Source organism: Epinephelus moara, chromosome 1, assembly GCF_006386435.1.
Source record: "Epinephelus moara isolate mb chromosome 1, YSFRI_EMoa_1.0, whole genome shotgun sequence".
NCBI lineage: Eukaryota > Metazoa > Chordata > Actinopteri > Perciformes > Serranidae > Epinephelus > Epinephelus moara.
This window is the reverse complement of record NC_065506.1, coordinates 24,891,782-24,918,053: the sequence shown is the minus strand read 5'-3', so window position 1 is coordinate 24,918,053 and position 26,272 is coordinate 24,891,782. Positions and strand designations below refer to the sequence as shown.

Sequence of the window (26,272 nt, the reverse complement as noted above, 5' to 3'; positions counted from 1 at the left end):
AGCCTGCTCCGCCTCAAGCCGGTCGCGGCGCACCATACGCCCGCCGCGAGCCGTTCAGCACCGCGGACAGTCGGACTAATGGGATGTCGAACCAATGGGCTGTCGAACCAATGACATGGACCCGAAATCTGTACTCACACAGCGTGCTGAATGATTTATTTTGCTGGCACAAAACTATTTTTAGTCGCAAATGCGAGTAAAATGCTCGCACGTAGAGCTCTCCACCTCTCCCCCTCTCTCACTGAGAGAGTGTGGTTCATATTAATCTCATTATGGCTTTCTCTTCCTCTGGCTTTCCGGTAACCGAAACCGTATGCTGCACAGAAAATGGCTCACCGTCTGGGAGGTGCGCAGCTCGCCAGCTGTGGCCCCAGAGACAGTGTTTCTCAGCTCGTCGCGGAAAGGGTGGAACTCTGTGGCTGAGTGTGGCGGTGGAGGTGATGTGACCTGGTTGTTGCTGTGGTACAAGGTGGTCTCGTCCTCTGTAATGATCTCCCAGCTCTAGAAGGTGAGACAGAAGAGACTCAGAGTTCTGTTTTACGTTAAACCCCAAACTAAACCTTGTTCACAGTTATGAAAGTGTTCATTTTAAAGTCCTCAGGGGACAAACAAGAACAACAGCGCTACCACCACCACAGCAACACCTGGATTCAACATGGCATCTGCATAGCTGTCAGAAAACAATTCCCCCATTCACCTAAAAAGCATTTTGAAAAAAAAAGGTGTTAAAATTACCTCAGGAGACTCTCGTGTGGTGTTCTCAACGGGGTCTGAGATCTGTCTGCGTGTAATAAAAGCATGCTCTGCGTCCATGTTATTGTTCTGTCTTTGTATCTCCACATCACCGTCCCTGTTTAGGACACACACACACACACACACACACACACACACACTGTCAGTACTGCACCAACGAGGAAAGTGATGTAACTGTCGAGGAGAGGGGAGCAGCCTTACTGGAGTGTGGGTCGTTGCCACTGTGTGGTTCTGCACTCATGATTGACAAAGTAGGTTCTTCCCAGGTTGTCCTGCCGCTCCTCCCAGCCAGGGGGCAGAGCAGGCAGCAGCTGGCTCTGTCTGGGTCCTGACATGTCCTGAGCCTCCAGAAACTCCCAACTCGGCTGCACGACATAAACAGAAAGTTTTAAAGGGCGGCACAAGCAGGAAGGAGACAAAAAACCCCAACGATCTGATTAACTCCACAAGCCAAGTAAGACTAGTTGGCTACAAGGAGAAAATTCAGTGGCTAGGATGAAGGCTGGAGCTCTATGTTTGCTTAAAGTTGAAGAAATCAGCATATTTTACAAAGGCCATGGACACACAGTGGGACAAATATAAGATGGACTCAAAGACAAGGCTTACATTAAGGAGAAGTGTTCGTGAGGATTCCTATTACTTATATGACCTTTGTTTAAACTGTTGTCTATGGTGGAAACAATACTAAGATAATATTTGCTTTTCAGTGTGACATTCGTTATCCAAATAACCAGAGGTCACAGTTTAATAAGCATGAAAGAAATGCTTCTGTACAAAGCTCCTTAAGATTTCACTTTTTAAAATTAATTAGGATAAGATTAATTTCTGTTCTTTATGATTTGTGGTAATATTCAATGTTGAGTCAATAAAACAAACAAACAAACAAACACAATAAAAACAACCTACATATCTTGTACCCTATGACTACTATTCTTCCTACTCCATCTCTGACATGCAATACTTAAGTTGTTTACTGAATATGTTTGCTGGGTTTTTCTGTTTTGTTTTCTTCCTCATATATTGTCTTTATCTGTGTTTTTATATTTAAAATTTATTTTCACATACAACAAACTAAAATCTAAATGTCCAGTAACACTGATTTCCATCTGTGATGACACATGATCATTTTAACTGCTGTAACTGATTTCGCAGATTGTAGTGGCCGTTTCAACACATCACAATTTCTCGGCCACTTAGTTTGTGAGGTGTTTCGGTTTTGACTTGTGTTTCTGTTCCTTTTCTGGAGGTCGACAGTAATCGCATGAGGCAGGAAAAAAGTTTAACAAGATCTATTGAGAATACAATTTAAGCAAAACAGGCTAAGTCCTTCCAAAATTACATCTTGTACGGTCCACTACTGACTCGATGTCTGATTTCTATATATTCTCATCGTATTCCCGTTATTATGCTTAAACACTGCATAACACAGTTGCCATTGTCCACACGTTCCTTGTATCATGTGCACTAGACTGCCTTGCATCACCCCACCTGGCGTAAATAACTTGTGCCTAATATAAACATAACCTCAGGATAGCCCACTACCATACACTCTTCAAAATATACAGAAACTGTTGTGCAAACTCAAATATCGTCAGAACCTAAATGATATGCCATATCAACATCATCATCAAATTCTTTCAAAATATTAATATGTGCTTAAGTGGCTTTTACACAAATTCACCTTCAATTTTATATTGGGAAGAATCTGGGGGACTTTTTTGGCTTGTAAGAACTATTACTATTTTAACTATTTTAATCAATGCTCTAAGAAGTTAATGTGAAGCTGCAGCTGATTTGTTATGACCAGGTAAGAAGAATAAACAGTAAACACAAGAGGCTCTGTGATATTTTGGAAGATTATGGGATATATTCTTCCTGTATAAACACTACGCACACTTACATCCATGTCCTCAGTCTGTTCTGCTGTTTCCTCCTCCGAACCTGTATTCTTTGGCAGGTAGGTCATTTTGAGACGCAGGTGACCTTTGACTCTGGACTTGTGGCTGCGTGACAAACAGACACATTCATTTTTTAAACAAGGAAGAAATAAACATGATCAGGAATGTTTCAAAAGAAAGTATGAAGTGAGGCCTGTAATTTCTTCTGCCAATAAATACGTATAAACATGGAATGTAAAACAAGAAAAGACAAAAGATTAAACAACCATGAAATCATGCCAACCTTCTTGGGTGAAGCATAAAATCCTTGAATGTGTATGGCCTTTCTGTGTTAGGATTTTCTGTCTGAGAAAAAATAAAATAAAAAGAAAATCTTTAATTCTCAAAACATTTTTACAGTCGTGTAAATAAACACAACACAGTATAATTTAAGATATTAATGACGATGGTGACAGTGAACCATGAGGGCTAATTTGTGGGTATTGTATTTATAATGAAACAAAAGCAGGAACGTAACATAAACATGACGGACTGTGTTTCCAAAACTATGGATAACGATGTGGAACAGACACTAGAATGAGGGCGCGCGTGTTTATATTTACATGGTGACATGGGTGAGACTGAGGTCGAGAGCTTGTGCAGCTAAAGCCACAGATAAACAGCATAAATTATAACTTTCATGAACTTAAACAAGTCACAGATATCAGTACACAAAGAAGAAGGATTTCCTGCAACCAAGGACTCACCGGTATCTGATTTAAAGGGACGTCCACCTGTCCCAGAAAGTCATCACGTGTCTGACAGGGAGAGAGAGAGAGGGAGTCACACAGATGTCAGGATCACGACAATATTACCCAGCCCCACACACACACACACACACACACACACACACACACACACACACACACACACACACACACACACACACACACACACAGAGGACTGGCCTAGACATGTTGAGCTACTCAGCCATCTTTGCAGTAATGGGAACCACTGTAATATCCCTGTAAGATCATGCAGTGCATCTGTCACTCACATACATTATTAGTGGCATTCTATCTCCTATCATATCTTCATCAACCTTTTCCTTTCTGCCACATTTATTTCCCCACAAATCAGTTCCTCTCTTAACTATCTTTAATCATAAGATTAAACAGTCATTTGACCTGATCTGTGTTCTTAGTAAGCAGCCTTGATAGGAATGTGTTTATCAGTCCACAATGAATGGCTGCTCTGTGTTACTGCTGGCGAGACCGGGACCAAAATAATGTAGCATTTGTCAGATAAACTTTTCCTTTGACACATTTACTGCATGCCTCTATCGCAGCCGTTACAGTCTCGGAGGCAGAGGGCTGAAGGCGAGCACACGTTGCAGTGAAGGAGTCAGCTTTGAGACCAAATTAACACCTGCTGTGGGTCAAACTGTCTGACAGCAGTATAGAGTGTTTACGTGAACAAATATAGATGGAGGCCTCTTTCATCCTGCCGTTGCACGTAATGGTGCAGCCCAGAGGAGCAGTTAAGTCCAGGTTAGAAGATACATGCTACATTTGCTGATTCTGGCACTTTCTGGGTAACTCTTTTATATTATGTGCAATGTTGTCCCTCTCAATCCTCACTTATGACCCACTAGAATTGTGTGGCAGTGCATTTTTCGACACAGACTCTGCCTTCTGCCTGTAGTTTCTTATTTTCCTCTTATTTTTTGTTTTTGCAACAGTTATGGATGTGTATCCCCAGAGCCCTCAGGTGAGGTCGGGGCTCTATAAAAAGGTAGCGACCAGTTGCCAGACCATAAGTAGCAGGCATACAAGAGACACAGCAGAAAAAATGCAAATACAGCGATGCAAAACACCAAACAAGAATGAATCTGGGGTTGGTTTTTACTTTCACTATGGCTCGTGAGCGCGTTTCCACACAGTGACTGACAATCCTGCATAGTATAGCTCAAATGAACACATTTTTTAACACAAGTTAACAAGTAAAGACGCTGACGTCTCACTACAGATTGCTTGCAATTTTTATGATCTAGGAACTCAGTGGCAGCATTTACTGTAACATAACCTGCCAGCTAAAATGGAAATCACAAGTTTTTTCCTTATTGATTAATGTGGAGATTTATTTCTTAACTAATCAATTAATCATTTGATGTATACAGTGTCAGAAAATAGTGAAAAATTAGAAAAAACATCTGGTCATGTAATTATATCTCTTATTTTGTCTGAACAACAGTACAAATAAGCTAAAAAATATCCAGTTTATCATCAAGTAAGGCAGCAAATCCTTTCAACTGAGAGACTGGAATTAAAGAATTGTGCTTGAAAAATGCTCAGGTAAGCCGACTGCATTTGTCATCATGACTATTCTGCAAGCTGCTTTCCATTTTTAGTAGGCAGCTTCTTTTTTGGTAGCAGTGCATTTTGAGAAAGCACTTTGCACAGTTTCCTTAACAATGAGGTCTTCTAAAATACTGACATTGAGGAGGTCTCAGTATTTGTGGCATTCATTTTGCTTATATTTATTGACACACCACAGGATATTAGAGGCCCAGTGTGTATGATTTAGAGGATATATTGAAATAAATGGAATATACTATGATAAGTAAGTTTTTTTTAGTGTATAATCACCTGAAAATAAGAATTTCTTTAAAATTAGCTGTTTATGTCTTTATAGGGAGCCAGTCCTCATCCAAGGATCCCGCCATGTTGCACTACCAGGTTTCTAGTTGCCCAGAACAGACAAACCAGACACAGGCTCTAGAAAGAGCCTTTCTCTTTTTCATGTCAGCCACCATAGTTATAGACGCCCCTCTGCAACAAGCAACATTGCAAAAACATCAACTCTTAAACATGAACTGCTTTTTTAAGTGTTTTTACCAGAATCACTGGGTTAGTTTGTTTTGGAGAAGAAGACGACACTTCTGTGGATAATCCTGCTCCCGGTAAAAACCTCCTAAATGTCTGGATCTTAAATTATCAGAGAAAAAAGGGTGAGCACACATTAGCAGGTGCTGGGCTTGCAGCAAAGCCAGTAAATCCTACACACTGCTCCTTTAATAAAGTTAGAAATTGTCTTGTGTTTTTGTTTCTTGTTCATATTTACGAACAGCCAGTGTACTGGAAATTTACTGGAATAGTATGAGTGTATACAGGAAACACAATAGTGTAGTTTCATATAGAACATTGTCATGCACTGTTTATGTTAGTGTGAGTAGAGAGGAAAATTAAGAGTTTCTGAAATGTAAAAGGAAATGAAAAAGCCTCATGTTTACTGACTGAAAAATGTCTAAACTTCAGTGTGCCACACTATGTCTGTATGAGTAAATCTCGTGTTATAGCATTGTTCCAGATCTCATTTATGTCATTAGATCGAGTAGAGAATCTAGAATGATAACATTTTAGTGTCACATTCACATCAGTTGTCGGCACTGATCAGCAGATCCCCCGTCATCTGAACTCCACTTTCACTTAAACCACAGTATATTTGATCCTACACTTAACCTCAGAGCCCATGTAACAGTCACCCACTACTAATGTAGCTCTAAGAAATCTTAACAACAATATTTATCAATACTCTGTGCCCTTCATAGCTGTTAACAGTCTGCCTAGACGATGAGAAACTACATACACAGACTAATTGGACAACTGATCCCTCTGTCAAACTTTTAAAAGCCAGTAATTCATAAACAGAAATGTATAAACAATCGCAGGCTAATGGCAATGACTGTCCCTGTTGGTTTTAAAAGTCAAGTAGGTCACTTCTATATCAGTACCAGAGTTTTCTATCAAGCTTTGTGGATGAAGGGTGAGGTGAGGCCAAGCTCAACAAAGAGGAAGTGTATGCTTTGGACACATGACAAGACTGCCTGAGATAAAAAGATAGCTGGAGATGAATGTCTGTTCAGAGCATCCCTGAAGGTTCATGTGACACGAAATGCAACTCAGTTTAGCATGTGGCATTAAGCAGTGCTGACCACGTACTGTATGAGGTTGTGGCAAACAGCTCCAGACACATGTTTGGGCATCTGTGGAGCAAGCTCAGTGATATCCATCTTAGCTCCGCAACGACAAACTACTTTTAACAGGTGGACGGCAGCTCGTGAAACCTAAACTTCTGCAGCTATTGGAGCCTGCAAACAAAGTGTCTCACGAGGATCCATCCTGATCAGGAACTTTGATATAATTCTGAGAAACTATTCCAAAAAATAAGTCGTAAAAAGTTAGATTGTGTTGAAGACAATAGGAGGAAATGAAAGGCTGACTCATGAGACGTTTTGAGCTGCAGAGACTACGTTAGAACATCACGACAAAGTTAAGTAAATGCTGTAAAATGAGCCCATGTTCTCCACACCTGAAACCATTTGCTGTCACAGCAGGAGGCAGCAACACCAAGTCTGATGGCCTGCATGTTCATGTCTTACACTGATATGGAGAATAAAACAAAAAACTATTTATTTGAACTCTTAAAGGACAAATAAGGTCACATTTCTCCTGGCTGTGTCATATATTTCAGTTTTTAAACAGTGCAAAGCCTAAAAGTTGTTGCTGGGATTTTTTCTTAATGGGTGAGTGACTTATCTAAACCACATGTTATCACTTCTGAAGGAATCCAAAAGAGATCCAGCTTGAACCAAGAATGCAACCCCCCACTACAAACACTGTGGCAGCTGCACAAAGCAAGCTGAGACTTTTAAATCTGCTCGGTGAATAATGACGCGGATAATGTTAAACTTGATACCCCTGAAAATCAAAGTACAGGTAAATTTAGGCCATTTGTATGAAATCTTTGTTCTTAAAGCTGATCAAAATACAGCAGAGAGATTCCTGATTTATGTTTATCAGCTTCCTTGTGTAATGTGGTCACTACTGGTTGTTCATTAACTCATGAGATGAGGCATTGCAGGGTTATGAGGGCACTGCAGATAAGAGCGGCAGAGCTGAATTTTCATAAAAAATTTCCATAGTGGAATTTTTTTATAGCCACACCCAGTTGCATCACAACTGACACATCAACTACATAATTTAGCGATCCTTCCTTGTTTCTGTAGCAGTATTTGAAAAAATAACTAAAACTAGGTCAGGCTAGTTATGTCACTAATTATGTCACATTTTATCTCTGTGGGTCTGGGGACTGATAGATTTCGGTTTTGTAATATTTTGTATTGGCAAATATACTAAATTATTAAATTGCAAAAATTCTAGCCATTTAGTTTTCTCTTGTTTTTTTTGTAAAAGATACAGGGTGTCTACAGGTACAAATTTTTGGACAAATCATGTTTTACTTATGCAGAGGTAAGTGTTATGTAGGAATATGGTTATTAGAGCTAAGTCAGTCGACAATTTGCCAACAGTTAAGTGCAAGTATAAAGTAAAATTATAGTATTGTATTTTTAAAAAAAAATATTTCTAACATTAGAATTGTGGACTTTTACGTAGAAAGGCTACTCTCATTTTCACAAGAATAAATAAAAAATGGATAAATTTAATTAGATCAAATGTTTGTAGTAGTTAAGATTTCACAAATTCAAATTTAAGACTATCTAATGACTTTTAAGGCCTTATTGTTTTAACATTGCATTTAAGACATTTAAAGACTTTTAAGGACCTGTAGACACCCTGAGATATATTAAAGGAATACTTCACGCACAAAATCAATTATTGATGCTGCAATACCTTGAATTTATAAAGAAAACTTTGTTTTTCTCGCATGCCTCCACAGAAAATAGTGAACATATTGATTTATTGATCTGTTGGGGACCACTAAGAAACTTTAGTACTGGGATCAGGTTTTGAAGAGACCATAGATAAGTTTCACTTTCAGCTCAGTTTTACACCATAAGGTTATGGAGAAAATGCATGTGTTTGGGAAGTACTGATCACACAACTGGATAAATGAGATTTGGGTAATGCTGCAGGAGTTGTGTGAGAGCTTGAAAATGGATGTTTGGATAAAGTGTTGCTGTTGCAGTCCTCAATAAATAAATAAATCAGTGTGTTCACTGTTTTTCAACGAGGCATGCCAGAGAAACAAAGATTTCTTCACAAATTCAAAGTAACACGGCATGACTGATACACAAATGGTATTTTTGTGGGTGAAGTTTTCCTTTGAACACTGTTGTTGGACTGTTTGTAGGCAAGAGGTGATCCTTTTTACTGCTGCAGTAAAAGGAGGTCTTTTGTGAGTACAAAGCTCATTTAGCCATATTCAGTCAGGAAAATCACAGAACCACTTTGAAAAATAATTCTGGAATTACAGGAACTTTCAGGATCATTACATTTATGTTTAAATATTTCTACGTGTGCTTCCTTGTTATATGAAGCATGCTATACTTCCTGAGTGTGAATGACATTGTTGCAGCTACACTGTGGGCACGCACAGTCAGACTGTAAACAAAAGATGTGCAGTATTTGACGCAGACTTATAAGGAGGAGATGTGTCATACTTGACTAAATATCCATGAAGGACTAAGAATATCAAAGCTCAAGTGAAATTAAGATACTTGATGCAGGTATTTTAAAGTGAGAAAATAAAATCTGGATTTACAAAGGCAAATTTAGACCGTTAAAAGTAAATGCTCTGGTTAATTAGGTAAAGAGGAGACCTTCGTACTTGACAACCTGCTAAATGCAAGGGGGGTGAGGGGGAGAAGGGTGAGGAGGTGGTGGGGGTGACACCTGATACTTCACAAACACTGCCTGGCAGGGGGACCCATAGGGAAGGGAACGCACCAACCTTTTACTGGGAAAGGCTCACGCTCCCATCCTGCCTACATTACATTACCCCCACCACCACCGCCACACACACACACGCACACACACCATGTCCACAGATGGCTGGCATGACTGTGCGCTGCTCTAGTATCATGCTGTTAAATTTGAATCCACGGGACTGGGCAGTGCTACAGACCACCAGACTATCTGGAGTCAGGGGGAATATTTCAGAGGCACTTTATTTATATCAGCAAGGGGCACTGCTTTTCCCACTACTAAAATTAGCCCGGGTAAATACTTAAGTCGATTACTCACAGCGCTAACAGAATTGTAAAAATGGAGAACTATTCTAAAATGTCCTCACACACACACACCAACAGGCGGACAGACTCACAAGATGAAAGACGGGCAACTTTTCCTTCTTATTCACACTTTTCTTGGAAACCAATATGAAAATGGATTTACTGTAATGTAACTGAATACCTCTGAATGTTTGTCCACATTGGGCTTGTTAATTGCGTGACTTAGCTGTAGCGATCTTCTCAGTTACTGAATGTCGCCCTAGCTTGTGGTGAGCCTAATGGCTGACCCTGAGTAAACAGAGTTTTAAGGATTTGAATGGCGATAGTGGCGAAGGAGAGCGCCATTATCACAGTATATATATTCCATATTGAAAAATATCTAGTGTCAGAAAAGTGACTTTAAACTTTTCTTCAGCGACCATAAGCCAAAGATTTAACATAAAGCCAGAATGCTAATGTATTTGGTTATCTGCAGTATTCAGGACAGTCCAACTTTAATTTCACTCTGTCCATGAAAGCAGACGTCAAAGTGGCGTCACCTGAGCAGTCAAAGCAAAGCACTATGGAATCTACTTCAACCAGTTAAACAACATTATAGGCGACTCCACATTGTCCCTCCAGAGGGCATTTATGTGTCATCTAAATGCTTTTTTGGGAGCTGTTTGCTCAACACGTCACTGTTAAGTTTCAGGCATCAGCTGGGTCCAATGAAGAAACGTAACACTCACCTTGGTGTTTTGAACCGGGCTCTTTGATGTATTATTCCCTTTGTGGCTTGTGTTTACATCAGAGCTAGGCATCTTAGCTGGGCAGAAAGGAGACAAATGAATGTGCACATGTGGACAGTGAGGGCTACTCAGTTTTGGATTTGAAACGTGACATGAAATCCCAGTGTTAGCGTAGGGCACCTCCAGGGAAAAGCTCCTTTGTATGGCGCGGTGACAGTGTTTTTCCTCAGGCCTTTCCTGGCCTGTTCCTGAGGAACAGACCTTATGGTTTTTATCTGACGCTTTAGTTGAGGAGAATAAACAAGCAGAGGTACTACGATACAGTTTTTTGTGAGGGTTGTGTTCACCCTCAGGGTGTGCGGCCGGGTTAGGAGCCTCAGGATATTCCAAATTGACAGTAGCAGTGGTTGTAGCTCCCTTCCCGGATATCATTGGTCTCTGGTGGGCAAAGTGCAGCAAAACGCTGCTCGAGTGACGATTCGATCTGTCTAGAGTTGATGACAGTTCCCTTATTTTACTCCTGTCCTCCATTTTGCCTTTTGGTTCGTCCTGTAAAGGAATATTAAATTGCACCATGTGTTTGGTGTCCCTCAACTCGGCTGAACAGTTTCCTTTTGGGAGGCGATGGCCGCTTACTGCCGTGTTGGTGGACCCTTTGCAAGTCACTTCCTCATCATCTTGTGAGAATTCACCGGAAGACGTCTGAAGAGATGACTGATGAGACCCCCGCGCTGGTGGGAGAACAGGTAGAGCCACTGGACTGACTGGGGAAGCAGGTGGGGTGTTGCAGGGGCTCTTTGGGAATATAACCAAGGAGGAGCACCGTCTCAGCGGGACCTTGGACTTGCAGCAGAGTTGGCTCCTCTCCTGGGTGGTCCTGTGTTTTTCGGAAGCCTCTGGCTCAAAGATGCTGTTGCTGCTACAGTACCCGGCATCGCTGGCCATGCTGCTGCTGCACGAGCCCCCGTCAGAGCCACTGCCTGCTCCTCCTTCACTGGCCCCCGGGTCTCCATCGTCTATACTGCCATCCAGCTCTCCGCTGAGCTTTCCACAGGGCTGCAGTGCGATCTGGAGAATGCTCTTCTTATTAAATCCTCCAGTGTTAACCCTGGGTATGAATACTGAAGAGTACCGCTGTAAATTAGCATAGTCTGGTGACAGAGGAGTCACCTTCAAGTGGACAGAACTGTGCGCCAGACTCTCTGCGGGGCTACGAGCTGACACACTGACTCCACTCTCCTCACCATGGCTGCTGAGGCTTTCTGACAGAGGGTCCGTGTTGCTTCTCCTTGACGCAAAATGCAAGCGCAGCCGACGTGCCATCCGTTTAACTCTCTAATCCCTGCTGCGTTGGTGAGAGCTGCATGATCAAACTTGCTGGAAGGAAAAAAGGAAAGCAAAGCAACTGCTCCAAGCTCTGCTCTGTGATCACAATCATTAGCGGCTGTACATTGCCAAAATAGCTCTGGTGACAACCTACATTCCTGTCCAGGCTGATCTCAGCTTTTAGTCAGAGGAGGTCAGTGGTTCTGTTTGGAGACATGACCCAAACATACGACCTTTGAAACAAGAGCAATCCCAGAGGTTAGCCCCTTTAGGAGGATTAAACTCTGTAGAGAAAACAAAGTTACACTAAAACTTAAAGGACAGAGCTTCTGCCACTGACCTGCTTTATAACCTTAGCTTAGCTTAGCTGCTAGTTTACTGCACCTCCTGAGTTCCAGCCAGATTAATACCTAACACCCCATGTCTGCTCCAGTCGCCTCACTCCTGTTCACCCCTCTGGAGAAAACAACAACATGGTAGCCCTCTACGTTGCATCTTAGACTGAAGCTCTGGTAAACTGTCTTACTGCCTCAGGCCACCCACTCAAGACTCTACTTCCTGCTGCAGCTATGCTTCTAATGTTTCTGCTGCTCTGTGCCCCAACAAATATTTTTACCCACTGCTATTGAATTACAGGAAATCAAAAGGGAATGGCTTTCAACATAATTCTGCATCAAACTGAGGACTGGGTTACAAATTCACATAGTACACAATAAAACCATCATAGCCTGTGAGAATATGCAGGGAGGTGATTTTAAACTGCAAATCCATCAAATGTATGTCATACAAAGGTTAAACTAAAGAAGAGATATATTTCAGAACATGTTTTTTGCTTGAGGAGCAACAGAAAATGTTTTTAACAGACACGCAGAGATAAAGTAAGCTGTGACATATTATCTGCCTGCCTACGGAAAACACAAGAAGATAAGGACGTGCTTCGACTGTGACACGACACCTGTTATATGACACCTCATGTAACAGTCAGTGCTGGTCTGATTTCCTCTCCATGGCTGTTGACAGTACTATTTATTAATGGCAGCCTATTGTGAGCCAGGCTGACCTATTTCAGAGCATTACCCTGCATCCAAATCAGTTTCAGTATAAGGTGTAATAGTAAGAGCCACAGCCAGGATAAAGACATGATTCATCAGAGGACACTTCCCTGCTGCAGCTGCCTGTCTTTTTTTTTTTTTAACCAACGTGACAAACTACCAGGAAATCATGTGATCGACTATCAATCACTCATCCAGCCAAAAACAGATTTAATTGATAGTGGTGTGTGGGCCATAAGATAAGACTGTCGACACCCACTACACTATTTCTGCCAAGTCATACAGTATGGTGTAATAGACCAATAATAAAGCAAAGCTGTATCACACAAAGTGAATGTGGCTCCACAAAGACATTGTGCCTCAAAGAAACACTGAAGGACAGGCTATATTTAATAAACTCTTTGGAGAACGTGTCTGAGTGTCATCACACACTGTGTCAGTGGGGTGTGGTTACAGTAGAGGCCAGACATGACAGACAGGGAAGAGTTCTGTCAATCAGCAGGTGCTGCTGTAATAAGTTAGGCTAACGAGTTGCTAAACTGTGTGTGTTAACATCACGTTCTCCAACCCTTCTTCACCACCACTGAGTGGAAAACCTGCTCTATCTGCTGTGAGTGGGGCGGTTCACGATGTCTGGAGGAAAACAAAAAAACATCTTGAAAAAGTAAACAGCCATCTGGTCCTTTTTACTTTCACTTGTTTACTCTATGTGTATGTTCACTGGATTAATTATGTGTTGTGCTTCCTATGGGGGCTTACAAGTAATGGTAATCTGCTGGTAATACTTAATTTCTTCTTAGTATGAGGCACAATAGGTGGATTTACATGAAGCCTAATACAGAGCGTTGCTCTATTAAATTCTCGATCCTCTTTCTTAGTCCTGTCTTGTGTGCGGTACGTAGCCACAATATATGTGTTTTTTTCTTTACACGTTTATTCCTAATATAAATAACTCAACCAGAATAAAAATATCTCATGTAACCACCTTAATCAGTAAAAACTGGCCCAATCCAGCCCGATTGAAAGGAATTTTCAAATGGGTTGAGAGAGGTGGTGTAAACCTTTGATAACCTGTTAAATAGGGAAATATCATCAACTAACCATGTAAACTACGACTACGATTGTCTCTCTGGTTGGAATGAATATATTTTTTCTTCAATATTATTTTTCTTCACACTTCTCTCTGCTGATTTTGACACAGAGTCGTTCATAAATTCAAAAAATATTTAGTGCTTTGCTACATCCATATGTGTGTGCTCTGGTTAATCAATATCACTATTCTTTAATTTTGAAACAGTAGCTTTATGTAGCGTTGTTGCTACAGGCCGATCGTGGAGTTGCTTCAGAATACTTATATCACGATACAATATAATTGCGATTTTAAAAATGTTGTGATATGCTGAGTATTGCAATATAATATATTGCAATGTATTGTCTTTTTTCAACTTCAAATTATGTCCCCAAAGGAAAACCTTGTCAACATCTGTTTTCTCTAATAAGATAAAGTTTCCAGTCTAATCATCTCATTTTTTTGGCAGCAAAATGTATCTAACGGACTGAAAAAGCACATGATTATATACGTAATTCTAGTAGTCTCCCTTAAATTTAATTTGTAATATTAATAGTTTGTATAATAAAAAAATCAATACTAGGCAGTGTGTGTGTGACAATACAATAATGCCACACAAAAATATTGCGATACTATGCTGTATCGATTTTTTCCCCCACCCCTAACCGCTACCAGTAGCAGTATCTGCATATGAGGAGATAAATATGGGTAAATTGTAGTGTCTACTGATAGTCTGTGTGAGGTGTTTAGGGCACATCTGTAATTTGTAGCTACAAACATAAACCTCGGTTACACTGCGTTATTTACTACTAAATTGTATCACCTGGTCAAACCGCTTCTCTTTTTATACTCTGTGTACTGAATGAATTGAATTTTCTCAATAAACTTGGAAAAAAAAATTATATTTCCATCAAATTAGATGCAAGTGGAACCACTCTGCACAAGTCGAAAAGTTATGTTCTGACTGAATGCTTTGAGGCATGTGAACGCACATCATAACAGCTCACTTTAGCGTCTGTGTCAACAGTAAAGTTGGAGCGTCTTATCAGAATGATTTCAATTGGATTGAAGAAATATTGTCCATGTAACCACAGCTATTGTTATGAAGCTCAGCGAAAGTTCAGTCAGGAAGACTTTCTTTCTGGTAATCCATTCACAGTTCTCTCCCTCCCACTGCTTCCTCCAATCAGCTGACTACGGCTGTTCACAATTCTAGTAATCCAATCAAACTTCACCACGATCTCTATCAGCCAATCAGGTTGCCACTACAAAATTTTAAATCTGCTCTCTCCTCTGCTGCTGTCAGCCGTCATGTTAGGCAAAATTGTCGCTCCCTCCTCCACCCCGTTCTCGTCCAGCCATCATATCCAGAGTCCAGGACAAGTTTAACAAAGGCTCATTCTTCTACTCATCCAGATCATCAGCACTTCTCCACCTTCCTCTCATCTCATCTTCACCACCTCTACCACCACCAGCATCAAGACCGCGGGGGGTGGGGCGGGGGGGGTGTTACCTATTCGACAATGGATCCATCACCCTCCTTAAATAATACCATCTCGATGGGGTCTAATCGCCAAAGACTTTTAACATTTTCATTCTTGTGTGCACATGTTAATAAAATAAAAAATAAGTTTTCTTCCAGTAAAAACTTCCAATGCATTTCAGTGCAATCTTCAGCCTTTATTTGAAGTGTGTTTAGCTTGCTGCTATGCACACAGTGAGGGCAGATGAATACCCCCAAGTGTAATTACACTGAACAAAGCCTGCAGACATGTAGATGCCTTAAAGCAGGACCTGACAGTTAAAATCACCTGGACTTCAGAGGATATTCTGGTTTTCTGTGGACAGATCTCAGCACCAGGACAGGTCTGGACCAGTTTTTTTTTCTTCCAGAAAACAGTGTGTTTGAAACGTATGGTTTCTTCTCTTCTCTTTAGCCTTCAGCTGTCTGTAAAAACTTCCTCCTGAATCTGTTTGTGCAGTTGGTTGCACAACGGCTCTTTACCATTTTATCAATGTTTTCCATGTGAATTCATGATGGCCATTCATTCAAAGGGAAGTAACCATGGCAACTTCTGCATACCGTGTTGTCGTGTGCATACCCTCTATTCATGCTGTCTCTGGAAGTGAGACAAGGCCAGCAACACGGACATCTCCAAGCCAGCAAGAGATGCCAGAAACGAAACATTAGGATGTATCCTATTTAGATTTGCACGTGTCTGATGCTGAATATGTTGAATATGTGAGTGTCTCCATGAAGGACTACACTGTTGGGGTCTGAAGCACACCGTCACTTTCCTCCTTCACAAAACTGCTTAACCTGCTCAGCAGGCTGCAGAAGAGCTGAGCTCAGCATGAATGAAATGTACAAATTTGACTTCTAGCATTTACAAAATGACTGATCCAAAGCTGCAATGTTCATCACACACCCGTGTGAACTACCAGTGTCACGTTGTGTTATTTCAGCCTCTAATGGCAATCTACCCATTAGATTTCTGTGATATGTTTTCTGACTAATAATAATGTCACTAGGTGAGAGTTCAAACTGTGGGTCGCGAAAATTATTCGGCTCCATCACTAAGGTATTACACAATGAACACCACATTTCATATTTTGTAAGGGACAGGCCAACACTCCCAGTTTCATTCCCAGAATTTGCTGCTAGCAAAACAAAAATGAAAAAGTTTCCCACATTTCCTGCCTGTTCCTCTGTGTGTCAGAGCAGCAGCAGCACACACACACACACACACACACACACACACACACACACACACACACACACACACACACACACACAGAGACAAATTCACAGCACTGACACACCCTCCAAATTTGTTCTAGATCTACCTGCAGCATGACAAGGCAGCCTTCAACCAGTCACGCCCAGGTTTGTTTGACATAATGACACGTTCTCGAAACATTCAGTCAAACTCCAAACAAAATAACCACGTGAAAATGGAGCTGAGTTTATGTAGAAACATTCATGTGCATGTGCATGTGTTGAAGTATGTGTGGACTGTGTGCTTATTGTGAGCTGCTGAGGGGCTGTAGATTAAAAAAAACTAATCTAAGCCAAATCTTGTGCAACACATCAAACTGCAACAACTGTTCCATGTTGTATGGGCTCCTTTATAAACAACCAACAAGGATACAGAATCACAAAGAAAGGAAACAAAGCACCACAAGAGAGTCGAGTGGGAGAAAACAATCACGTGATTTCATTTTCACAGCACAGAAATGTTAGCTCTTTGTAAAGCCTCTTAGACACTCGATTCTTCTGTCAATCTAATGTACTGCTTCTCACACAGTAGACTGTACCAGTTTGGACAAGTTGATGAAGCAGTGGGGAGGACAGGGCAGGTAGAGATATGTCCAAACTCATGAGAACTGCAACTAAGAAAGAAAACTGCAAGATATAATTAAGCACTATAACTCTCAATGTTTGCTACAGAGCGGTGAAAAACAGCTTAGAGTAGGGGTAAAATGCAAGTCAGGTAGTTTTTTATAATCTCCAAAAAAGGGTTTCTGTATGCCTTTATACAGCATGTGTTGATACGCAGCCACAAATCAATCAATCAAAAACTATACTGAGTGCAAGGATAGACGACACCAAGGGTTCCTACACGTTTTCCATTTCAAAATTTCCAGACTGAAATTTCTTGGTAGATTTTTCAGACCATGTTTAACATCTGAGTACAAATCGCTAGAATCAATCAGTTGTAAATAGTTAAATGATTTAATTTTCATGGCGTCTGTGCAGCCTTGTTCATTCACTGTGTCCATGGAAACGAGATAAACGCAGCCACAAAGGTTTGCTCTCCATACACAGAAAAGAAAGTCAGTTTTCTTTTCTGATAACTACATCATTGCATTACTCATAAACATTTAAATAAGCTTAATATTTGGTTATTTGTGATGCTATACAATTCAAAGATTTGCATTTTCTTTCACACTAATTTGTTTCTGGTATCTAGATGTGTTCATAAACACATGTTAAAATACAATTTGCTTCCCTTTCACATCTCCATTATTGCTCCAAACAACGTGAAAAACAGTCGGATTTTACGATCAATAAATTTTTAGAAATTCAGAATTTTATAACTTAGAAAACAGAATAGGGGCAATAGTATGTAGTATTAACATCAAATAAAATTCCATACATTTCCATGCTGTGTAGGAACCCTGTACTCCAGTGTGTTATTTACCTGCTGTGCATCTGACCAGCATGAAAGGTCAGCGCCTCATATCATGCTACAACCTGGAATTCCCGAAAGCTTTAACATTGCTGTGCACTAACCGTGTAATCAATACAAGAACACTGGACACTGTGATCCAGTACATTCACTGCAGCATTCTAACTCAAAACTCAATCACACAACAACCCAAACCTCAGATGTTACCAAGCTGCTGCTGCACATAAGAACCACTAAACATAATGTCTTCACCATCTACGTGATAATCAACACTCAACCTGATATCCGACTCTTTGAATCTCCATCCACACTTGTAAGGGACAGGTGTTAGGATGCCCTTAAGGCAGCCAGATTTACCCATATTTACATCACTGAATAATAAGGGATGCAAGTTGTCTGACAATATCTCACGTGTCGTGGCAAAACAAGGGCGGCTGTATCAGGCAAACACACCAAAGTTAACCTTGCACTTGCTGGAGGATACCCTCATCCACAGAAATATGACACAATGTTGTGTTTGGCATTCACAGCGCTTTATACACATAGTCGGTTACGAGAAGTATTTGTTTACAACCCTAACCAACCCTAGCTCTTTTGCAAAGCTATCGGGTTTAAATTTATCTAAGATTTTTTCAGGTCAGTTTACACAGCCAGTCGTCCTTTCAATGGAGAGCCTGCCCACGGCTTTTAGACACAATGAAGTTAACAAAACACTTGGCCCCATAACAAACTGACACCTGTCATGTACAGCAGGTTGGACAGCATGGCTTTTTTTCTGTGTACTCTGTGCTAAAAGTACAAAAGCGATGAGCATTAAGAGTAAACTTTGGCGGAAGGTTACAACATATATTTTGTTTGTCACATCAGGAAACAGACATGAACACTATTTGTAGGTGAACTAGAGCTGCGACAGTTACTCAATACATAAAATTAATTGGCAACTATTTTGGTAGTTGATTAAAACAATATCCCCTTGTACTTTTATCCACAAATGTAAAGATCTGCAGTGTTTTTATGTCTTATGCAATTGGTTACACAATGCCAACAATTTAAAGCCATTTTCTTGGGCTTACAGGCATTCATTCATTCATTCATTCATTCTTTCTTTCTCTTTTCTGACATTTTATAGACCAATGCTGTGTCTCAAATCGCGTACTTCTGTACTTACACTTAATATTTTGAGTGCATAAGTGCGTTCACACTGAGAAGTATGGAAAAATGCAGTGCACCATGAGTACCCGGATGGTGCACTCAAAACGGTCAAGAAGTTGAGTGTGGAACTATGAGTTGACGCATTTTTTTTAAAAAGGAAATTCTTGTGTAGTAAATCATTAAATATACTTTGTAGAGAAAACCCCCCAGAACTGAGCAATTCAACAGAAAAATGTGTCTAACATAGCAAGTCATGATGTAACTTGTTTTGCACAATCAAAGTTATCCACAGAAATGTTGAACACAGCTTAAAAAAACTTACCAGACGGTTCTCATCAAACACCTCTAACAGCAGACGATGCTTCCTGGGATTAACCTGAAACATAATATAGAGTGTGAAGTCTGGGTTCAATAATCAGCCTTGGTCGACAAAAGCAACAGCATGACTTTTAGCCTTATATGATAAAATACATAGTAAAGTAATCCAGTTTCCTGTCATAAAATGCAGCACATGAGCTTCATTTTAAATATTTAATTTATCTTAAGTTTAACTTACTCTGAAAAAGAATTCCTCGTTCCATTTTGGGTCCAGTGTCTTCATGTAACACGAGATAGGAAGGAAATATAGAATCAAAATAAAATAGGTGTCGACAAACAAAACAAGTGTAACTGCAACAGTGAACGTCTACCGTACTTACCTTTTTTATTGTTTTAGTCTGAAGACTTGTGATCTCTCCATTGACGGGGTCGTAGAGGGACAGTCTTGTATAAGGATCGCTGCAGGACAAAGGAAGACACATTCAGATTCATATAAACATCCATCCAGAAAGATTTAAACAGGTATGATCTACGTTCTGCTCCTTTGCTGTTAGTGCTTTGTGCGGCTCATGAGTCTCTACTTTCTTTCTAAAGGAAAACACTTTCTGGCATTGTCTGATCCAATCTTAGAGAACATTAAAATAATGGTTCCAGCTTCTCCATGCTCGACGCAAAATTGGCTGTAATTGTTGTTTTATGATGGTTTAGGGCACTGTGACATCCATTAATCACATTATCTATGACCCAATCTTTATGCAACTTTAGGCCTGCAGCAGCTCTGTGTTATTAGTAATGTATCAAGTGACTGGTTTTACATCAGAGTGATGTTAATACAGCAACTTTGGTTATGACGCACATGATTAGAGAGTACCAGCATTGCTAAACTCAGGGCTTTTTGCACAGATAATACAAGACAACTTTTTTTATCTGAATGTTTTAAATACTCTTTTTTTTTTTTATAAATTAAGGATTTTCTCTCTTTTTTTATATCAGATGTGAAAACAACAAGAATGTCATTCCCCCCCCCCCTTTGCCACATAAGTAAACTATCATAACCTGAAGCTGAATTGAATCTTGCTTGCTAAAAATATACAACACATTACTTTGGGTCTGAATAGGATTTTGGAGAGAATAGCAGACTCAATCAGAATCATGAAACGCAAGATGATTCATGGTTCACTAACAGATGGCTCTGACGTACAGTTTGTCCATGGAAAAGATAATGTCATCACCTTCCTGTCAGTCAACTCAACAGTTCAACAGAGGACGCAATTTCAGCGAGTTCCTCAGAATGTCCAGCTTTACTGATGATAATTTGGGGACACTGACAGGAAATGGACAATACAGATACACAGGAAGATGACGACTTTGATTCTACAGAAAATCAAACACAAGTTGGTCGAATAAAAGAAGCTATTATGAGACGCCGTCTTGGGGTCTGGGAAATTCTGACAGATATTTTTCACTATTCTCTGGTAATTTCAAAAGAAAACTATTTATCCATTAATTCAAAAATAACTTTAAATTCATGTAGGACCAAAATAATTAGTAATTTAGTGATACATTTGATGGCTCTAGCTTCTCAATTGTGAAAATTTGCTGCTTTTTATGTCTTGTGTGACAGTAAACAGACTATCTTTGATTTTAGGACTGCTGACTGTAAAAAAAAAAAATAGATATCTGATGATATCAGAATTGCCTAATCAAGAAAATAACTGGCAGTTTAATCATCAATCAAACACTAGAACGTTAGTTGCAACCATCAGCATATATAAGTGTTACTTGTCTACAGCTTACCTTGCTCCAAGTATATCTTTTTTGGCCAGGCCAATTCCAGCAACAACTTTCACCTTTAGGATTCTGGAATCATCCTGAAATTAAAAAGATATACTAATCAGTTTACTATATATAAATATGTTAATGACATAAAAACAGAGATGAGGTAGAGTACTTGGAGTACGCAAGGACACTCAAAGAGGAAGATAAGAAAATATCAAAAACATAAATTAGTATCTTAAAGGTATATTTCACTTATAAAATGACCATTTGTAAATCAAATAGTGACGCTGTGTTATCTTGATTTAGTGATAAAAACTTTGTTTTACTCGCATGCATCCACAGAAAACAACCGACATATTGATTTCTTGATTGATTGGGGAACACGTTTAACAACAGCAAAACTATATCAAAACATGCATTAACAAACTCACACAATTCGTTGCAGCATTATCCAAGTCTCATTCATCCAGTCCTATCGGTACTTCACAAGCATTTTATATACATATCTTTGCTCTTTAAAGCCAGACTCCAATACTAAGGACTTTTTTCTTTGTTTGGGAAGAACTGCTACAACTGTATAAATGAGACTTGGATTATACTGCATGAGTTGTTTGAGAGATTGTAAACTGATGTTTTGATGTAATTTGCAGTTAAATTTGATACCCAATCAATCAACAAATCGATTTGTTTGCCATTTTCCATGGAGGTATTTGAGATTTTCTTCACTAAATCAAGGCAAGGTCAGGAGAAATTACGGCTGGGTGATATACCTACTATGTACGATATATTGATACATTTTAAAGCAAGATATGAATTCAATTTGTGTAAATATCTTCAAATAAGCTCCAGTATGAGGAATAAGAAGGCCTGCTGAGTAAAACACATTCAACCATTTTCTCTTACACATTCTTTGCACCTCCAAACACTTAAAAGACACATAAGATTTCCCCAACACTTTTATAAACACAAATTCCACTCACAAGCAGCAATCACATGTACAAATGGTCATTTAGTGTGTGAAATATTCCCTTCGCAAAGCTGAACTGAAACTAAAAAGTGGGACCACTCTAACTCCAACTAAATACAAGTGGCTGGTAACATTGTGTACATAAGCTGGTCCAGTATTTACTGTATATTGTCTTGTGTTAGTGTGACAAAGTGTATATACCCACAGGTATCCAACATACAGGCAAGTTTACAATATGAATCTATAGCAATGTATTGGATCATGATAACAGTACGCACAACTTATGTTGATGTAACTCACTATCACATGCATGCAGCTCACATCCCCCCCAGTACAATCAGGGTTTACACTGTGAGATGATGTAACATCCTGACAATACTTGGCACTGCTGCACATTTCCCATCATAATCTACCACAACCCACATAATGCAGTTACTGTCAAGTTAGTGAATCTTCATCAGATTTCGCAATCAATCACACTGGCTTCAAGACACAAGTATAGGGCCCTTACATTGTTAGCTGGAGTTAGAGCTCTGACAATAAGGTTTTAAGGCAAAATAAGTCAGAGTTTGGTCGGTGTGAGTTTGGTGTTTGGTGTGTGTGTGTGTGTGTGTGTGTGTGTGTGTGTTAAGGACGGGAAGCAGCCGCTGGCCAGCAGAGAGGCGTTACCAGCCCGGGGAGCCTGTTGTGTTTCCTGGCTGAAAAAGTGAACAGCTAAAGCTTTAATTTGATTAGCATTAGCTGGGAAGTGTAGCTGATCAATTACATCGATTTTTCTACCACTAAGTAACACATTTAGGTGAACACAAAACTCCTTATCTATCAAGTTAACCCGCTCGTGAGTTTTGTTAGCTCGCTAATTAAACCTCAGTGTTGAGTTAGCGCTAACTAACTAGTTAGCTAGTTGGCTAACGACGTGATCACATGAATAGCCTCATTAACGGCTGGCAAACGTTAGTTTACCTCATCTGTCTGAAGTCCTCGGATCTGTGGAGAAAGTGCAGCCATACTATCCTCGCCCTTCTTCCTCCCAGAGAGCGACGACAAGCAGAAGAAAAGCAGACAGTGGTCCCGCTCAACAGTGCGTTAGACTCAAGTGGTGTTCAGTTACTACTCTACGCCTCTATTATGCCCTCTGTGTGTTTACGCTGGTAGATATCGTGAACCTGACCTAGTGGCTAGCTGTGACACCGTCGTCACTCGCTGTATCCATCCTCCTCCTCCTCCTCCTCCTTTTCCTCCTCCTCCTCTGTTTCTTCCTCCTTCCTCCTCCTCCTCTTGTTTCCCTCTTCCTGTCACAGCCACAGCTTGAGAAAACCCAGGAGAAAACATCCGAGAGGACACGTGAACGCATCATCAGTCTCTCACTAAATGCCCAGAGAAGTGGGAGAAGTATTCAGATCATTTGCTGGAGGAAAAGTACCACAATTAAAACACAAACTCAATTACAAGTAAAAGTTGTATATTTAAAACTTGTCACATAACAAAAGATCTACAAAAGGCAGTGGAATTTAACGTTAATTCAAATGCTGTATTTCAGTAGGCCTACATATTTGAGATACCTTTGCTTTCCTTGACTCTATAGATTTTGTACTTTATACTCAGTGTTGGAAAGGCTACACTGGAAATGTAATAGATAACAGATTTCTAGTTACCCTTGAAAAAAGGTAATGAGTAATGAAACTATTTTATCTGCTTAAAAGTAATATAACTTTTATATTTGATTACTTTTTTATTACTTGTCTAACAGATGTTTTAAACTGGGCAATAAAGTTGAAAAATGTCATGAAATGGGCAGAATAAATAATCTAAGTAGGGCTGCAACTAACGATTATTTTCATTGTCGACTACTCTGTCGATTATTTCTTCGATTAGTCGACTAATCATTTTATCAAAAAATGTGTTAAAATGTTGAAAAATGTTGGTCTGTCTCTCCCAAAATTATGTCATCTAATGTCTTGTTTCGCACTCACGCCAAAGGGTTTTTGTTCACCATCATGGGAGAGTGTGTAAAGCTGCCAATATTTGAATTTAAGAAGCTGCAGTAAGAGTATTTTGCGGTACTTTTATAGTACTTTTCTATGAAAAATGACTCAAACCGATTAGTCGACTACTAAAATAGTCACCGATTATTTTAATAGTCAATTAGTCATTGATTAGTCTACTAATCGTAGCAGCCCTAATTCTAAGTATAAACTTTTACTGAAAAGAATATATTTGGATGTGACCCCTTTGTTATCACTAACTTTTTTCTTTTTTTTTTAAGATATGTTTTTGGGCATTTTGCCTTTAATGGATAGGACAGCCAGTTGTGAAAGGGGGAGAGAGAGAGAGAGAGAGAGAGAGAGGGATGACATGCAGCAGAGGGCCACAGAGGGCACTGGACTCGAGCCCGGGCCACTGCGCAACAGCCTTGTATATGGGGTGCCTGCTCTATCCACTAAGCCACCGATGCCCCGTTATCACTAACTCTTTGATTAGTAATTGAACCTGAACCTTCTTTCAGTATATGATATTAATATTTATCAGATATATTTGTCTATGTTCTGACCTTTTACTTTACCGACGTTGTTCAGCAATTTCCTTAAATTTAATTCCCAAATTCATTCTTAAAATACCAGACAGGTTGTAAGGTATTAAGGGGACCAGGGTGACCTGATAAGAAATGGGCTACTGGACCAAGACATAGATGGACTAAAGCAGATAAACAACTCCTAGCCCAGTGTTCCAACATCCACAAACATCAACTGCTATCACACCTAGAGACTGAGTGCCATTTTTCATGAAAACAATTAAGAATTTATTTCTGCCAATACTTGTATTTTAAAAATTTGGCACTTTTAAAAACATTTCAGTAGCTACTTCTTCCACCATTGGCAAATAGTTAAAGAATTTTCCGTACCCATCAGTAACATTGATACATATCATTATATTTTATTATCATTAGTTATTAGTTTGCCTATGAGATGATGATACAGATTGCGATGAGCAAAAAACAATAACCTGTAAGGTAACTATATCTGTCATACAATTAAAAAGACTTTCCTCTGAAATGTAGCGAGGTAGAAATATTAAGTAGCACAAAATTAAAATACACATTTAAAGTACCTCAAAATTGTACTTAAATACAAGAAAATGTGTTAGTTAAATTTCACCAGTGATGCTGACTGTATCAGACTGCAGCTAAGTATAGTGTAAGAGTTGTGACATCATCTAGTTTTGAATTCAAGGATTCTTTGTATCATAAACAATACATGTCATCAAATACAATTGTGTGCTCTAAATTTGAACTAATTTTTGAGGTGAAATTTCAGTCTGAAGGTTAAACATTGCATGTGTCATATGACAACTATAGCTCAATGACAGGATTTTTGTAGGCTGATACAAACATCAAATTTTAGGACTTGAAGACATATTTTAGGAGCTAAGTTTTTTTTTTTAAAGGACTTAAAATGACATATCAGGAAGATCCAAGAAGCTACCAAATATAGATTATACTTTCCCCTGCTTCAGTGTTTGCTTAGTGTTTGTATCACAGGTTAGATTCCCTGGAAACATAGTTAACGGATACAATACAGTGACTGACTCCAAATTAATAAAATATTAAAATGCTTGTTTCTAAAAAGTTGATTCATCACTGTAACTGGATTTACTGAAGTGAAACTACAAGCAATGGTTTCCTGAAAGTTAGGAAATCTTGGAATAAAAATGAGTCTCACTAATGGTCCCACCATGTCTGGCAAGCTGCTACTGTAACTAATCACGTGCAGCCATACTTCTGGCTCAAACACAGGAGGTCTGGAGGAATATAAACAGTGGATGCTTAGAGAGAAGGCAGAGTCGCTTTGGGCTGTCATCAGTCAAACAGTCAGTTTTGCTCAGCCAGAGCAGGGTGCTGCTGTTTTGTACTGGTGCACGAACAACAAGAGAGTTTCAGTTACTGTAAGTGTCACATATAGACGCTGGAGCTGGTTTGCAGAACAAGTTTAAATGTTGCTTTTTGATATGAACATGAATGGAGACTT

At 39.6% G+C, this 26,272-nt stretch overlaps 1 protein-coding gene across 3 annotated transcripts in view; it reads right to left on the bottom strand.

Annotated features, from left to right (window-relative positions):
• Positions 1-23,470, bottom strand: part of nedd4a (NEDD4 E3 ubiquitin protein ligase a) — a 37,640-nt gene extending 14,170 nt beyond the window's left edge. The window contains exons 1-11 of one of the 3 annotated variants that reach the window (XM_050044490.1): positions 23,211-23,470; positions 21,299-21,372; positions 19,882-19,960; positions 19,740-19,778; positions 19,506-19,559; positions 3,398-3,448; positions 2,935-2,996; positions 2,648-2,756; positions 955-1,118; positions 736-850; positions 337-501 (exon numbers count right to left, since the gene is read on the bottom strand). In XM_050044490.1, coding sequence (XP_049900447.1) covers positions 337-501; positions 736-850; positions 955-1,118; positions 2,648-2,756; positions 2,935-2,996; positions 3,398-3,448; positions 19,506-19,559; positions 19,740-19,778; positions 19,882-19,960; positions 21,299-21,372; positions 23,211-23,255 — 957 coding nt within the window. In that variant the 5' untranslated portion in view covers positions 23,256-23,470. Of the gene's footprint in view, positions 1-336; positions 502-735; positions 851-954; positions 1,119-2,647; positions 2,757-2,934; positions 2,997-3,397; positions 3,449-10,391; positions 12,158-19,505; positions 19,560-19,739; positions 19,779-19,881; positions 19,961-21,298; positions 21,373-23,210 lie in introns of those variants that run through there. The other 2 variants (XM_050044498.1, XM_050044506.1) reach the window with 2 other exon arrangements.
• Positions 23,471-26,272: the final 2,802 nt, after the last annotated feature.